This window comes from Cricetulus griseus (assembly GCF_003668045.3).
Source record: "Cricetulus griseus strain 17A/GY chromosome 1 unlocalized genomic scaffold, alternate assembly CriGri-PICRH-1.0 chr1_1, whole genome shotgun sequence".
NCBI lineage: Eukaryota > Metazoa > Chordata > Mammalia > Rodentia > Cricetidae > Cricetulus > Cricetulus griseus.
Window position 1 is genome coordinate 212,854,936 of NW_023276807.1, and position 17,814 is coordinate 212,872,749.

Consider the following 17,814-nt stretch of genomic DNA (forward strand, 5'->3'; position numbering starts at 1 on the left):
GCCTGGACCAGTGTGTGCTTCACAACTGCTTTGGCAAGTATTGACCAGCAGCTGGGAGGCCTGTGGGAGAACTCTTAGGAGACAACAGTACTCACAGTCTGCTAACACAGGCCTCACCAATCAAATTCACTATGAGAGGACTAAACAGGATCAGCTCAAATCCACAGGGGGGCTTCAGAAGCCTGCTGCTAAAACAAGCTTGGTAGATGCTAGGAACCCTCTAGGAAGGTGGGAAGCTACAAAAATGGCACCTTAAAAGCCCCAAACAAACAGACAGCGAGTATGTTTCAGGAGGAGTCAGTTGGGAGTGTGCTGAGGACAACAGCTGCAGCCAGAGCACTGGGGACACCAGCAAGTGCTGCACATTCAACCAGCCAGAAGAGGAGGCGATGATAGCCCACACCCTCAGTGGATACGAGGGAACAAGAGGGAAAAGAAAGTCACAGCACATGGAAAATAAGACTGAAAAGCCAGCAGCCATCTAGCACTGAGCCTAGTGACAGACACTGTGTCCAAGCCACCACACAAGGACTTAGGCACTCAAGACTAGCCACTGGCAAGTACTCTCCAGGGAGAGTTCTCTGTTGAACTCCCCTCAGCTCACTGTAGCTTTAAACAGGGACTGCAGCTCATGTCACATACAGCTGCAACAAAGGACAAGTCTGGAGGACTCCGCTGCAAACAGCCCACTCACTCCTAGGTGAGCTGGGACACAGAGCCTCTACCCCTTTGCTTGTGTGACTGCTGGGGAAATTCCATGCTCTTCCCTTGACGGCTTAAAAAATGTCATGAACTGACTTCCTCTGCTTGCTTCCCACAGCATCCCGCTCACCCTCGCTGGGCCCGTTGTCAGGAAGCTGTGGAGGAAAGGCACATCCTGACCACCACAGCCTGTGCTCCTGCCCCTCCCGCCTTAAAGAGTCAGTCTGTTTACATTCTCTACCCTGGTTCCATTAAAGATCTGAATTACTTGCGGACATAGTAATTCAGGGGTGGGTTAGGTAAATCACAGTTGACACAAAAATCCAGGACCAAGAACTTGTTAAGGACATGGAGCCACAGACTACAGGCTGTTACAGACTGAGCACAAACCACAGGTCAGATCTGGGAGTCCAGGAGGGGAAACATCGACCCTCAAGGGAAGAAAACCCACTCCCTACTACTCACATCTGAAAGACATTTCTCATTTAGTCTTCCCCTGGGGGACACAACCAGAGGAAGGTGCTATTCCAGACATCAGGAGCCATGTGTCTGCACTTGGTTCCCTACCCCTCAAGATCTCAGATTCCAAAATACCCCAGGCTCCCTGAGAACAGGAAGCCAAATAATTCCCCTACATCGCTGGATGCAGAAGCTGCCACCAACCCAGCAACACTCTTGTACCCCCATGCAGGTGCTCTGCCTGTCGCCCGGCAACACCTCTGTACCTCCATGAACATGATCTGCGGGTCGCCCAACACCTCGGCTGCCCTCCTCACCATGCAGGTGCTCCACATGTCAATCCTGCAGCACCCTGCATTCCCAAGAGCGTGCTCCACTTGTCTGTCACCCACTATAGCTTAGAGAGATAATGAAAGTCCCACACAGATGTGGGACAGAGATATGCTGCCCACATGTAACCAAAGCTGCAGAGTGTAATAAGGTAATCAGAACCTCACCTCCCAAGGCCTGACTCTCTAGCTGAAGAACAGCTAGCTGCTTCTAGAACATTTAGTTACCTACTTATCTCATCAGGCTTACTGTCACTTATCCACAAAAGTTACACATATTATGTACACATATCATTTGGTAAACGAATTACATTGTTACCCGTAACATCTTTCATTTTTTCTTGATACTTGCACTTAAAAAGGTTTGATTACAAAAGTACCCATACATGCTAGATGGGTGTAATTAATATATGAAAATTCAGGATGCTGTAAGTTTATAAACTATGAACATTTAAGATGTAAATTTACTTTAATATAATGTTTAAAAGAAAATCCCATTTCAATCAGTCAAGTAAATATTTTCAACTAGCCATAGTACAAACATTATAGAAAAATACATGCATGTGTGTGCACAGGTGAGAAGACATTACTTGCGGAGTTAAAACTGCAATAGAGCAAACAGGAGGTTCTCTTGAGCTCAGGAGTTCAAGGCCAGTTTGAACATACGACAAGAACCTGGCTCAAAAAGAGATTGTGTGTGTGTGTGTGTGTGTGTGTGTGTGTGTGTGTGTGTGTGTGTAAAAAGCATGGACTATCACCACTAGGCCCCAAGGGGAAACATGGTACTATCACTCACTGGATACAGAAACAGCACTTTAAGTCAAGCTAGGGGAGAACAAAGTTGCATCTAAACAATGCACCCAATGTAACGGGGACAAAGAAGAAGCTGCATGGGTAAGGATGCCCTTCACCTGGTACCCAGTCTAACAATGAGCTTCAATCCGCCCATACACCGCTCCAGGGTACTGCCAATCTTCCCCTCATTTGTTTGTGTTCATACAATGACTTTCCTGCCAGAATCCTCTGAAAGCAAAGGAGCTCACTCTTGTCTGAGTTGGAGGCGCAGCTGTTTTAAGTTTTAAAGTAACACCAGACAACAAACTGAATTATTCGGGAGCATTAAATATGGTAAATGGGAGACCTTTCTGCTAGCAATTAACATAAATTAGATGTGGATGGGCCCTTTGCAGGCATCATGAGCCTTAGCTTCCCCATATTACATTACAATTTCACTGTATTAGAGAAGCAGCCAGCTCATTTTTTGCTCTACAATTAACACTAATGGATTTTACATTAGTAAGATCCCACCTGTATTTTGGATTATTTGTTTGACTTGTTTCTTTCTCTAACATCTGAAGTATAACTTCAAAAACCACCAGGCTCTAATTGCCTCTTTTGTCTACAAGTGATTTACATTAGAAGAGGATCCTAAGATTTGCTGTTGGTCTGAAAGTCCCCCTCTTCAACCTCACTCACTGTTTCCCCAGGGCTGTGCCTTTCCTACTCTTGAACTACATATAGTTAGGGAACATTTAACTCTCACAGTAAGACAGGTCCTGCAGTTGCTGTCAGCCTCCACAGCTACAGCACACCTGCCATACATTACTCAGTATGTAAGTGAAGTTGTGCTGTACAAGAGACCCCATGAACAGTGCCTGTGAGAACCAAGTTAGGTCCCCCACATCCCAAGTGCCAGAGAGGACATCACAAAATAGTGGGATGTTTCACGATCACACCATCTCAGTAGTCAACTCTCTAAATCTGCAGCAGCAAACTACAAGAGGAGTGACACTCCCTTTGTAAGTGAAGGGTCATGGCTAGCCTGTGTTACAACTACGATCCAATCATTAGTGAGATTCCTTTGTAAGTGAAGAGTGACAAGGCTAGCCTGTGCTACCACTATGTTTCAGTCATTAAACTATTTCTAAGAAACTAAGAGTATTTAAGCCAACCTGATATTCTCGGAGAAAATCTTGCTAATTGTCTAAGGCAGCAAAAAGACTTCACTTATTTCTAGTTCACACACTGTGACTTTTACAATGGTACATGGAAATAAGTGTTGACTTTCCATAACACAGTTTGCTAATTACATTTTTCTTATTACATTTATACTTGGCTGGACACTAGCTCCCTTTCTGTGGTCCTGCCCCTCAACTAGGATCCTAAACTCGAAGTTCTGAGTTGTATGCTGTCACATAACAGATGCTCTCTGCTCATCAGTGGAAACTCTGACTCTGAGCCACTGAGAGGGCAGAGTACGTGACCACGTTTTGATGACTCCCACATTGACTAGCAATGCTTCTTTCTGAGCATGGTTCTATCTTCTGTAACAGTGCACACACACTATTTTGTAAAATAGAAGAAGACAGTTAGCTATGGAGGCACACTCCTACAATCCCAGCATTAGGGAGGTGCTTGCAGGGGGATCAAGGCCAGCATGAGTAATATGAGACTGTCTCAAAGCATAAATAAATAAATAAATAAATAAATAAATAAATAAAATGAGAGTAAGTGTAGGTATAAAATTGTCAAAGAATAAAAATTTAAGAAAACAAAGAGAAGAAAAAACAGATTATTAATACATGTTAAATAGCAACCCTACAGGAAGGAAGTAAATGTACAAACCAAAAACAATGTAAGTCAGGCTCTTCCCACAGAAGCTCAGGATAATCCCAAGTAGGTCCCCAGGAAAGGAAGGGCTAAGAATAGTCTGGAAGGTGGTGTAGCTCAGTAGGGAAGCATAAGCTTAGCATGCACAGGGTCCTGGGTTCCAAACATGTACACACAAACCCACAACAGAATGGAAAAGTCACAACAAGGAACAATTTCAAGAAGGAAAAGCAGCTAAGACCCTTGGAGAGAAGGTGGCCATCTACTCAGGACACACAAAAGGGCTGTGTTAAACAGTTCAAGTTTCCACAGAGGTGCTGGCACCTGGACCCACCTGATCGCATCCTGCATTCACCAACTCCTGAAGCATCTGCCGGTTTACTTCCGCAGTGGCCGAAGTGCCTGATTCATTGGCAAAAGGCAGTAGGGAATATCGGATTTCCCTGAGCGCTTTTTGATAAGGTCCAAACTTCGGGGTGGCTCTCATCTGCTGCTGCCTGGAGGCATCTTTGCTTCCCAGGACTTTGGCATCCAGGGAAGTGTCACTGTTTGGTCCCACAGGCAGCCCCTGGGTGGAAGACTTGGATGGCTGCTTCAGCCCCTCTCGGATCTCTTGCAATCGCTGCCGGCTATTTCCAGAGTAAGTTGTGGCAGGAAAAGTCTTTGGCCTCATCCTTAGTCCAGTTTCCTTTTACCATAAATACAATCTTCTCAAAGTGTCTTATTATTTAAAAAAAAAGAACAGTCAATAGAGACAGTTAATTGTAAACATGCTTTCAGAACAACTTCCTTTCACACATTTTCTGTCCTTCAATTTCTGTAGTTCCTAAGGAGAAGCTACAATTTTCCAGAGTTTTCATTTTGAAGATCCCTCTCTGAAAAAGAAAATGGGACAAAAATATTCATTTGTGCATTTCACACAGTGTTAGAGCTACTTTCCAGAAATGCATGGTGATTTTGGAAATATTCTACTTAGGAAGGAAGAAGCATATTGCCTCTCAGAAGTGTTGTTACTATCTGGCTCCGGAGCTGTCCCAAGAGGGTTCCTATAACAGGAAGCCCACAGCTGAGTTTACCCCCACAAACACCACAGGGACAAGACCATAGTCTCAACAACTGCCAGCTCATCGTCATGTAATTCTGAAAAACACAGCTTGAGGATTTGGGGATAAGCATGCTAAGTAGCTTTCTGGCTTGTCCCTAATATTAATCAATCCCTGACCCACACCACAGTCCCTGTGGCTTTACCCAACATCTTCACCCACCTGAGGCTGTGATCCTTCTCATTTTTTGAAAGATTCCCTGATGAAGCCCTCCCCAATTTTCTGACAAAACAGATCAAAACTCATCATATTGAAGGGTATCCTCTATTGCAGCTGAAAGTGGTTTGCACACAGTATCTTGAGAATGAATGTAAGGGCTGGAGAGCTGGCTCAGCAGTTAACCCTTGCTCTTCCAGAGGACCACGATACAATTCCCACCACCCACACACAGAGTAGGCTGAAACCATTTTAACTCCAGTTCATAGGATCTGATGCCCTCTTCAGGCACCAGTCACAAATGCGGTGCACATACATACATGCAGGCAAAACACTCATACACAAGAAATAAATACACCTTGAAAAAGGACGAGTGTGAGAGCCAGAGTGTTCCATTCAGTAAAGTCGTGCTTAGGAGTCTTCAACTCTGATAATGAGGAAGAAACAGGCACTTAGGAGACATTAGACTCAGGATGTGTGCACTTGGACTTTTTCTGGGATAACAGTGTGTGGTCTGATCGTCTCGATGCTAGTCAGCCGCCAGAGCTACCAGCTGCCCCAAGATCAAAAGGAGAAGTTTGACACTCTGAGTAAGCTGAGCTGTGACTGCAGGTTGTGTGGATTGAATGTATTTTATGCATTTATCAAGAGGCAACCCAACAACAAACCAAGCAGCACGGATACTCCCAACCATGAGGCCTCAGCACTCTTCACGGTGACCCCACTCGTTCACAAACTGCCTTCACCTGCAGAGGTGCCCATGACAGTGACAGCAGACAGGTACACCCCAGATCATATCAAAGACCACTGTCCTCTTACCCCTTCTGTCTTTTGCTCCCCCACCAACTCCCTCTCACTCTACAGACCTCAGTAAGGATATACTTCGAAGGATATACTTTTGAGTTTCAATAGACAAGAAAAACTGACTCTAAAAGAACACCTTCCAAAGATAGATAAAGAATTGGTACTTTTAGCTCTAGTAAGTAACCCCATAACCACAAACAAGATTGTATCTTATAGACATCTTTATGTGAGGTAAAAATAAGAGAAACTAATATTATCCAGTACTTACTACAGGCTAGACACTGTCACAAGTTTATATGAACAAACTTACATACTGTTACATAACCACATACAGCAGGAAATACTAGAAATGACATTAAAATGACTGCTTTGTATGGGGACAGATGTCTTTACTGTAGTAACTGTCCACTTTCTTGGTACAACTGAGGAGAATCCATTAAAAAGAACCAGACTAAATTCTCAACATGAAATCTCCATTTGATTGAATGGTTTTAGTTCCCTAAGTCACTGAAATGGCTGTGTAAGGCAATATAGAGAGTGGGCTATGAGATCCAGACAGCTGAGCCCCTGGCTCCAGGTTGGCCAAGGCCCAGGAGCCTAAAACTCTGCTTAATAGATGTAAAACAGCGCATATTACATGCACAGTCATTTCCAGGGACTTCCTGGTCTGAGCATCTCTTTTGAAAGACCTAGATTTCTAAAACCATAAGCTCACATTCCAACAAAACCGGAAGGGTTCCTAAGAGCCTGTAGAGCCATGTTTGGAGTGACTCGCACTGCTGGAAACTCAACAGGAATTACTGCTTTTCTACTCAGAATTCACATAAAGTGTAGTGTCTAAGCTTAAATTTCTTCCCTTTCTTTGAAAAATTAAAAGAAAACATACCTGTGTTTGACAAAATGCACTTAAGGGATAAAAGGTCTGCTTGGCTCACAATTCCAGGTTACAGCTCATTGTTAAGGGACAACACACAGAGGGAACTTGTCAAATGCAGAGAGGACAAATGCATGCATGCATTCCTGCCCACTCACTCTCTACACTGACACAGCCCAGGACCCCCCAGCTTGGTGGGGCTATGTGGCTGAGTCTTCTGCTTCAATGAATACAATCAAAGCTGTCTCCCACAGGACACATCCACAGGCCAAACTGATCAAGCAGTCCCTAATAAAACTCTTTCCCACATGATTCTATGTTGTGCCAAGTTGAAATTAAAACTAATACTGCTCTATCTTTATAACAAATGACAGTGTAAGACATGGACCTGATATAATGCATTTATCCTACTCTATTCACTACTCTGTACCTAGTCTATCCATACTACAAATGGGGAAATGTTGGGTAATATCATTTTTAAGGTATTACTTTTGTTTTTGTTACTTTTGTTTAACTATGTGAAGCTGTGTTACTTTGCCTGTCTAAAATACCTGATGGCCAATAAAGAGCTGAACCGCCAATAGTGAGGCAGGAGAGAGAAATAGGCGGGTTGGCAGATAGATAATAAATATGAGGAGAAATCTGGAAAGAAAAAAGTTCTGGGCTGGTGCACGACTTTAATCCCAGTACTCAGGAGGCAGAGGCAGGCCAATCTCTGTGAGTTCGAGACCAGCCTGGTCTACAAGAGCTAGTTCCAGGATAGCCTCCAAAGCCACAGAGAAACCTCGGAAAAACCAAAACCAAACCAAAACAAAACAACAACAACAAAAAACCAAACAAGTTCTGAGAATGAAAGGGGAAAGAGGACTGTAGGGGTCAGCCACCCAGTCAGAAACAGTAAGAAGGAAAGAAAAGGTATACAAGAATAGAGAAAGATAAAAGCCCTGAGGCCAAAGCTAGACATGATAACTTAAGAAAAGCTGGCAAGAAACAAGCCGAGCTAAGGCCAGGCATTCATAACCAAAAATAAGTCTTTGTGTGTGATTTATTTGGGTGCTGGGCCCCTCAAAAAGCCAAAAGAGTAAAACATCAATCACACAACAGGGAAAGAAATGTCTTTCTTTCTTTTTTTTTTTTTTTAAAGATTTTGAAATTTCCTTTCTGTGTATCAATGTTTTGCCTCCATGTATGCATACCTGGTTCTTCTGGAGGTCATAAGACATTAGAACTGGAGTTTATGAATGGCTGGGAGACCCATGTGGTTGCCAGGGATAGAACCCTAGTCCTCTCTTAAGCCCTGAAACATCTCTCCAGCCCCTGGGGGCATCTTGCTATATAGTCAAGGTAGGCCTAGAACTCACAGTCTTCCTGCCTCAGCCTCCCCACAGTTTAAATTACAGGCAAGCGTAGAATGCCTATTAAGCTTCAGGCGCTGTCAGAATGACTAAGAACCTCACCTTCAGCAATTCACAGTAAAGTGGGGCAGAGGGCATGGTGAGCAGGAGTTGTAGAGAAAGACAGGCCCCAAAGAAGAAGGATCCAGCACAGGATGGAGGATGGAGGGGAAAGTCAAAAACACCGAGCAGTGATAAGGAGTTTGAATGGGGGTGGGGGGTGGAATTCCAGCTGGATGCAGGCTCCTCTACCGGGCTCAGAGCAGTGAGGACAGGCTTTCCTGGAGACCAGGGACAAACAACAGAAGTAGCAGGATGGTCTCTTGAAGGGCCTTTGGAAAATGTCATACCTGGTCTTAGTGCAGAAGCTAGGCTGGGAGCAGGGCCCTGGCCAGGAACCTGGTGGCTGACTGAGAGGCTGCACAGCACGCCAGTCTACAAATGGGATGCGGAACAGAGAAGGCCTTCCGGACCTGGCCACACGGAGCCAGAGGTCTTGGCTTAAAGGCATAGGTAGCTATCATAAGAGACTCGGGAATTTAACCAGCCTTTAGGCTACCTATTCGCACATGCCATAGGGCCATCAGGCCAGAGAGGAGTCCCTCCTGGAACTTTCCTTTGGAAAGGTGTGGTCTGTGACAGCCAGACTTTACTACCTACCAAAGGACCCTAGCAGAGTACAGAGAAGGCTAGCCCTTCCACACATCTAGACCAGGGTGAGGGCTGTGAAGAAAACAGCCATACAAAGTTCTCTTAAACTAGAACAAGCTCCATTTCCTACCCAACCCACAGCCAAGGCTGGGTCACAGGGCAACAAAAGAAGCCCTGGTGGGCTCAAGCCTTCCAAGCTTCCCCTGAAGTTTGTTCCACAACAGAGGAAAGGACTGGGATCATGGGCAATCTTTTCCCAGCACACATCATTGGGCTGACAGCATTCACAAGGAGCTCCTATGCTCAGAAGCAGCAGCTACATCAGATGGCATGCCACCACAACCTCATGCCCAAAACCAAGGGACAGTGTTTTCTTGACTTCCAATGCCTAGGATCAGTCTGACCAGCTTTTGTACCTCCTCCTGTGTGACTCCGCACCCTCTGGCTTCTGTTTCACCACTTTGGGCATGATTCTTGATCACTCATCCACACCATGTATGACAGCAGCCATCACTCATCACTAGGTACTGTTCTCCTGTGCAAATATCACACACAGTGCTGTTGCCTTTCAGGCCACACTGGCACAAGCTCAGGGTCTGGAGCAAGAGGCAGGAGTTAAGTGGTCTGCTCCAAGCCCTTGTTTCCACATCAGCACTTTCTTATGGTTCCTGGCAGCCCATGGTAGCTGATGTGACACCTTTGTGAGAAAAAAAAAAAAAAATGATATGCTTCATTTCTACTATTCATCAGCTCTTGCCCTGGGACATTTTCCAAGGCTGGCAGGCACACAGTCAACTCTGATACCACTGTCATAACATGACACAGAGTAGGGCAGGAAGAGTCTAAATCAAAGGGATGGGAGAAACTGGACCAACATCCAGACACTAGAAAAACAGGAATGGTCTCAGCACAGGTCATAGAAGAGGTGGCATGTATACTCTGCAGAAAGTGTGCATGGTATTACCAAGGAAGGTGACTGTTGCTGCCCAGGTCCTCCGAGAGTGGCCTCGAGTGTCCAAGTATGCTGAACATACTCTCAAATGAATGGTCATACTTGTGACATGTAGGACCTCTGACCAGTACAAACTGAACATTCATACAAGGTGTCCCTCTCACTGGGGAAGTAAAGAATGAGCAGCTTCAGACTGTGCAGCTTAAACTTCAAGATGGGAGACGGAGAAAAAAATCCCAATTATTTAAGCACAAATGTGTCAATGAAAAATTTACAAAAACAAAAAATTATAGGGCTCTAACATAGGCTAGTATCTGGAAGATAAATAGAAGAGGCCCAGCCTAAGAGGTAGCATTAGAGTGTGCCTACAGTGTAAGCAGGCACAAATTTTTACTCAGGTCAGGAGACAAGAACCAGCCAAAATTCAGCATGGTAGCTGAAAAGACACCAAGCTGAACACAGAAGCAGGTATGTCCGAGTGTCTCCTTTGTCAGTCACACCTCAGGGGTGTGAAGATAGTCTGAGAAAGTGAAAACAGACCTCTCTGTGTATGAAAGAGAAGTACAAGGAAAAAAATCCAGTCCAGCTGTGTCCCAAGCTAACCTGTAGCCAAGCACCAGGCTGCACAGGTCTGAGCAGTAGTCCAGCCCAAAAAGTGACCATGGCACAACAGCCAGGACAGAGTTGACTTTGAGATCCCTTGCAAGTTAATAGCACCAGGTCTTTCCTCCCTTCTAAATGGCCCAGGTCTATATGCCACTGAGAACAGACAATCCCAATACATACTGGCTCACTCCCCTCGACAGCCAGCAACCTAAGGGACCAACAGTGCTTCCACACCTACCCCAATGCAACCTCTGCCTATGAAACTGACCAGTGTGTTTCTCTGCAGACAATCTGAGAGATGGGCAGGTGCACTCTTGTCTGTTTACCCATTCTGCTACCTAACATGCAGCCACAAATGCCCAGGATACGCCTGTTAAGCAGCAGTCCCCTAGGGCCTTAGCAGATGCTGTAGAGCAGGGAGCACAAGGCTGGGCAAAGAGAATGCTCCATCCAAGGGAAACCCTTTCTCTAAGTATAACTCCAATAGCCAAAAAACTGAGCCTGAGTGGGGCCAGACATGGTAGTGTACCCCTTTAATCCCAGAGTTAGAGGCAAGTGGATTTCCATGAGTCCTGGGTCAGCCTATTTACATAGTAAGTTGCAGGCCAGCCATTAAATATAATGCTTGTTTTTGTCTCAAAAAACAAACAAACAGGGCTGGAGAGATGGCTCAGAGGTTAAGAGCACTGACTGCTCTTCCAGAGGTCCTGAGTTCAATTCCCAGCAACCACATGGTGGCTCACAACCATCCGTTATGAGACCTGGTGCCCTCTTCTGGTGTGCGGATATACATGGAAGCAGAATGTTGTATACATAATAAATAAATAAAATCTTAAAAACAAACAAACAAACAAACAAAAAATGCCTGGGGAAGTTCTCATAAGACTCTTACAAATCATTACATGTCCATGCTGTGGAACAATCTTTGTTTACTGTAGGTATGTATTGCTCTCTTGTTAATAACAAGCTGATTGGCTGATGGCTCAGCAAGGATTTTGGTGGCAGAGAGAATGCTGAGGAGGGTGGAGTCAGAGGGTCACCAGACAGACAGAAAGGAAGCAAGACATGCAGGGGAGGTAAAAGCCATGAGTCTCAGGGCAGAATGTAGATTAATATAAATGGGTTAAGTTGTAAGAGCTAGTTAGCAACAAGCCTGAGCTATTGGCCAAGAATTTATAATTAATACTATGCCAGGACACAGAAAAACTCCACCTACAGGTCTATGTCCTAGCACTCAGTCATAAGAAGGAAGTCCCATTTCAGGCCACATTGTAGATGGCCTTAGAGACATAATGTTGAGTGAAGTTAGCTGCTCAGAAAATGAAATACTGGTCAGGAGGTGGTGGCACACAACTTTCAACCCAGTACTGAGGAGGGAGAGGCAGGCAAACTTCTGCAAGTTCAAGGCCAGCCTGGTCTACAGATAGAGTTCCAGGACTTTCTACGGAGAAATCCTGTGGGGGGAGGAGTACGAAATACTGTACCATTATGCTTATGTTGCTCACCTAGAGGAAGCAAATCCAGAGACAGGAGAGTAGAGATTAATCAGAAGCAAGAGAACAGAAGTGACTGCCTGATGGGTCCATGAGAAAGTTTTAGATATAGACAACTGCTGTTGGCTGCAACGACAAGAATATATTTAATTTCATGGGACTAAACTGTACACACTCATAATTACACACACATGCACATCCACACGCACACCTGTTCTTGCATGCACGCACACATGCACAAATAATGGTTCTCTTTCTAAACCAAGGTTCCTAGATGAATTACCTGGCCCTAGTCACTGGGTCCTAATAGTGGGGGATAAAGTCCCACTCAGGCTGGAGTCTAAACTCCAGGGGTGGCTCACATACCAAATCCTAGCCCCTCTGTCACTCTAATACAGAGACACTGAAACACACCAAGGGAGGATGTCCACACAGCATCCCCACATGTTCCACAAACACTCCAATCATAAAGTCAGTTAAGGGGCTGGAAGTGTGGTTCAGTGTAGCCCACTCACCCAGCAAGCAGGGAGGCCCTGAGTTCTAGTCACAGCAACTCCTACTGCCACAACCCACCCCTCCCCAAACAAACAAAATAAACAAACAAACAAAAGCAAACCCTACGATACTGGATGTGCAGGCAGGAAGAACAACAATTTAGTCTTTAGCTACATAGTGAGTTGGTAGCTAATGAGACCTCATCTCAAACAAGAGTTGACCAGGGCAGAAGTCAGGACTCCTCTGTGCCAGGGTGCACCTGAGCTAAGAAACACCAGGTGGTGGCAGCCTGGAACAGCAGCAGGGTTAAGGGTTTGGTTCTGCCTCCCCTTTCTCCATTCTTGAACAATTTGAAGCTCTGGTAAGCACAGAGGATTTCAGTGATAGCCATAAATCTACCACCTGGTTTTCTTCAGTGATCTGAATTTACTTCCCCAACATTCTGTGGGAAGTGTTGGTCCTAGAACACCCTGGGAACTCTGTCTTTTTAAGAGGTAAAATAGCAACTCCCAGTGTCCTGGGTCCTTGACAGAATCATCTAGAAAGAAGCATGTTTTCAGTGTCATAAAAGAGAAAAAAAAATCTGTTCTCAGTTTGGAAACTGCATTTTAAGATTTAATTTGAAGACAGTTGATTTTTACAGCCAAATCCTGAACTTTTAAAAGAATTTTTTCATGGAAATGTTCATTAGTCAAATGAAGACTACAGCTGGAGATAAGCTACACTGAGCTACTCCCACACCATTTTCACAAGACCTGACAGATGGGAATTTTTCCTTCATCAATAAGTTTATAAATACGACCCTTAAGAATATCAAATAAAGTAAATCTAGTTTTTGAAAAGTATCTGGCATTATCAGCTGATTTAAATATATTTCAAAGGAAACTGAAAGTCTGAACCAATTTAGTAACTCACACCTGTAATCCCAGCACTTAGAGACAGGACAAGAAGACTGCTGAAGGTTCCAGACCAGCCTGGTCTACACAGCGAGTTCCAAGATATCCAGGACTTCCCAATGAGACCCTGTCTCAAAGCAAAGCAAAACAAAGACCCCAGAACAAACAAAAAATCTGTAACAACTCACAAAACTGGAGCCCATTACCGAATCTTCTGCTTAGCTGGGCAGCCACCAACAACCGAGTGCGGCATTTTAAGCATTCCTTCTGTGCTTCCGACCAAACCCAGTGCAATCCTCAGTCCGATCCTGGAGAATGCTAGCACATGTTCAAGAATCCTTGCTCTCCTTTTTCCTCATGCTTCCTAATCCCACCCAGGCTGCCATACAGACATCAAACACCAACCAGCAAACCAGACAAAACCCATACCTGGTAGGATGGTACTAATGACTCACACACTGGGTCTCTATTTTAGTTTTTTTTTTTTTTTTTTTTTAATTAAAATTTGTGTTTTTCCAGACAGTGGTGGCACACGCCTTTAGTCCCAGCAATCGGGAAGCAGAGGCAGGCGGAATCTCTGTGAGTTCGAGACCAGCCTGATCTACAATAGCTAGTTCCAGGACAGCCTCCAAAGCTATAGAGAAACCCTGTCTTGGAAAACAAACTAACAAAAAAACTTGTTTTACATTTGTTTTTATGTGTGTGTATGTATGTATGTGAACATCACAGCATACCTGTGGAGGTCGGAGAACAATTTACAGGAGTCAGTTCTTTCTTTCCTTCTGCCATGAAGGTTCTGGGGAATCAAACTCAGGTCATTAGGCTCGGGCCATTCTGCCAGCCTTGTTTGTGATATGGTCTAACTATGTGGCCCAGGCTGGCCTCAGACTCAACTCACCTGCCTTAGCACATCTTGCATTGGAATGGCGAATGTGTGCCACCCTGCTATCAGTTCTCTTCATTTGTTCATATGGTTTAGGTTTTTTTAGGGGGAGGAGGCATTATTTTAAAACAATATTTCTTAGACCAAAACCCTCCATTTATTATTTAAATCACATCCCACTATAAGTACCAAAGATGAAACTAAATCAGGAGCAAAGAGACCAGGCCTTGAGCCAGACACTAAATGTTAGAATTGCATACCTCTACTTCCTGCCTCCAAGAGGGGAACGCCACAGGCAGAAAATGCCCTTTCCTAAGGAGGGTCTCTAAGGCAGGCAATGTCTGTCTTCCTAGAGGTTTAGGAAAACACTGTTTCCCCACTGTTCAATAGTCACCATAGGCCCTGGGGAGTCTATGCAGTGGCTCTTAGAAATTCCCTGCAGAGTTTCTAAGAGCAAGCAGCTAAAGAGGACAGTAGGGCTCCACATCTCTGAGCAACCTGTGCCTCCCCTGCACCCACCCCTCTCCCAGGTCCCTGGATTCCCCACTGGAGAGTCAGAATGTACACTCCACAGGAGAATCACAGAGGTGACCAACCTAGCCGAAGAAGCAGTGTGTGTACCTGCCTGTTGATACAAGAGCATGATTCTTCCAGGTGTAAGACTACTTAGAGAAAAACCTTCCAGAGGAAGGAACCTTCTACCCCAACAGGAAGAACTGAAGGGCTCCGGCTGCTGAAGGAGTGTGGAGCTACTCTTGGAGTCTCCAACTTCTGTGCAAAGATTTGAACACACAAGAGTGAAGAATGTATCCAGGGAGACAGACAATGCTGGGGAGGGGGGAGGTGCTGTCTGGGGGACTTTTAGTGTTTAAAAAAATAAAATAAAACAGAAGAAGAGAGTCAGGAGGTAGGATGCAGTTAATTAGTAATGGAAAGTGCTAGCACTCAGCATTCCTGCTTCAGATAAGTGCCAGGAGGCAGAGAGCTTCATATCCTAAACCCAGGCCTACTTCATTCTAAACCAATTTTCATTCAGGGTCTGTGTTACCCTAACTGATTTAGGGATCTGTAGGGTCTGCAATGGTATCTGTAGGGTCGACAAGAAATGCAAACACTGCTGCTATGACATAGGACAGCTTTGGTTCTTCAGGCAGAAAAATTCTATGTATGTCAAATACTGGCACACAAACAAAAAGTACTTGTTAATTAACTTCAGGAAAAAAAAAACAAAAAACAAAAAACACCACTCTCACAATTAGGTCGACAGAGTCTAGACGTTAGCCAACATAATGTATTTGCCAAGTGAATGGCAAGCATTAAGCAATGCCAAATTTACTTCCTAATTTTAGCATCACCACCAATTATCTTTACTTCCAACAGTACTGTTTTATTATGCCTTCGAGATGAAACACTAAATCAAGTAACATTCGGCTTTAAAGCAGTGAGGGAGCAGTAGAGTAGCATTCAGGGACACTGGCAGCCCAAGCAGATCCTTAAAAACCTGGGGTGCCCAGAGAACCTAGGTAACAAAGAGGACCTTAAGAGAGACATACAGGGGCTAGGGAGATGGCACAGTGGATAACAGCACTGGGACCAGAGAACCCAGGTTCAATTCCCAGTATCCACATGGCAGCTCACAACTGTCTGTAACTCCAAGAGCTGATACCCTCACACAGACATACATGCAGGCAAAACAGTAATGCGCATAAAATAAAAATAATAACCTTGAAAAAAAAAGACGTATGTGGATCTGCATAGGAAGGAGGAAAAAAGACAAGATCTGAGTAAATGGGGTGCATGGGGGGAGGAGGGGAGGGGAGGAGGGAGAAAATGTATAGCTCGGATTAAAAACAACAACAACAAAAAATCCCAAACAAACAAACAAAAAACTACCTCTGGGGCTGCCCTTTAGAAGGTGGCACAGAACTGATGAATGAAAGTAACATTGCCTCTACCACTGGATGAGGTAGTTCTTCCTGAGGTCCTTCTCTGAACTCCAGCTGTTGCAGAAAAATCACCGATCGACGGGTTTTTAGAAGGACGGAGATTTCTGAGACTTCTACAGCGTCCACAAAGCTGACCCGCTAGCTCCTTTTGTGGACAACTGGACCATCTACCCATTTGCAAAACAGATTTAGTCAAGACAATGTAAATACAGTGATTTTACCAATTGTCGTCCTTCAAGCATACTATTTTTAAATAGTATAGAACATCACTTAGAAAGTACAAGCATGAAATACGTACAAGACAGTGTGTTGGTCTAGATTTCCCAATACAAACACGACATCCTTACTCCCGCGTTGCCCTCCCCCACAAAGCTCCCCAATACTTTCGTATGCGTTTAGTATGGATTTACCAGTTCCAACCCCTCCATTCCCCTCTCCAGTGGGCTTTTAAGAGACTAGGGCAGGCTATTTACAACATTGCCTTAAAAATAACAAGGCATTTTATTGTAAGCGTGTTCCCCGCCTACCACTGAAAGTCCCTCCCACCAAAGCTGTGATTTGCTAAGGGAAGAAATACGGACAGCTCCAATTTACACTTAACTATTCCAACTAGATGGAGAGGCTGAAGAATAACTCGGTTCAAAACTTCTATGATTCTGTAACTCAGTTCTAATAACTCTGCATAGCAGCCTCTGTTGGTGTCATAGGAAGCTGACACTTTGAAATGTGGTAAAAGCTAAGCAATTTCAAAGGAACCACGGCGGATTCAAAACACTCTTCTCTATACCTGGATAACGAGGCAAAACTTTACGAGAGGCTGAATACTGTAACGTCTCGTTAATTACAGTTAAAACAGGCTTTCTAAGCAACGTCTACATTCCTGAACTGGAAGATTTTTGTTAATGCCTTATTTCAACAGTTGCTGGGGGGGAGGGGTTGGGGGGATTGTAATAATAAAAAGTGGCCTAGTCTCCAGAGTTAGCGCTCAAAAACGCGGAGCATCATTTACAGACCTAACCTGGGGTTAAACTAAAACTACGGCGCAAGGTTTCGTACAAATCCCCTAACAAACGGCCACATTACGGACACGCAGGAACAGTTTAAAGTAGTAAAAGTCCTCCCTTAAAACTTTTTGTCAACAAAATCTGCACGTCCAGTTCTCTCCGGTTCACCCACAGGCGTTTGTTGTCACCCGGCGGCCTCGAGCACGAGGCCGGTAGCCGAGGTGGCCCCGGGTGAGACCCGGGCCCCGCAGGCGGCTCATGCGTGGGTGACCAGGGCTGGGGAGCAGCGAGCTCGGGCCGCAGCGCAGAGTCGCGGCAGGGAGGAGCAGGGGAGGCCGGCCCCGGAGAAGTCGGCTCCGGAGAGGCGTTACGCAACGACCCCGCACCGACCGCCGGACGGACGGCGCGGCCGGGGACAGGACACCGGGCGGGGGCCGCGCCGCCGAGGGCCCGGGAG

The 17,814-nt window shown here is 45.1% G+C and overlaps 1 protein-coding gene across 3 annotated transcripts in view; it reads right to left on the reverse strand.

The window, feature by feature from the left end:
- Lats2 (large tumor suppressor kinase 2) overlaps positions 1 to 17,814 on the reverse strand; it is a 57,998-nt gene that overhangs the window by 39,797 nt on the left and 387 nt on the right. The window contains exons 2-3 of one of the 3 annotated variants that reach the window (XM_027390461.2): positions 16,301 to 16,520; positions 4,435 to 4,975 (exon numbers count right to left, since the gene is read on the reverse strand). In XM_027390461.2, coding sequence (XP_027246262.1) covers positions 4,435 to 4,773 — 339 coding nt within the window. In that variant the 5' untranslated portion in view covers positions 4,774 to 4,975; positions 16,301 to 16,520. Of the gene's footprint in view, positions 1 to 4,434; positions 4,976 to 9,498; positions 9,751 to 16,300; positions 16,521 to 17,814 lie in introns of those variants that run through there. The other 2 variants (XM_027390462.2, XM_027390460.2) reach the window with 2 other exon arrangements.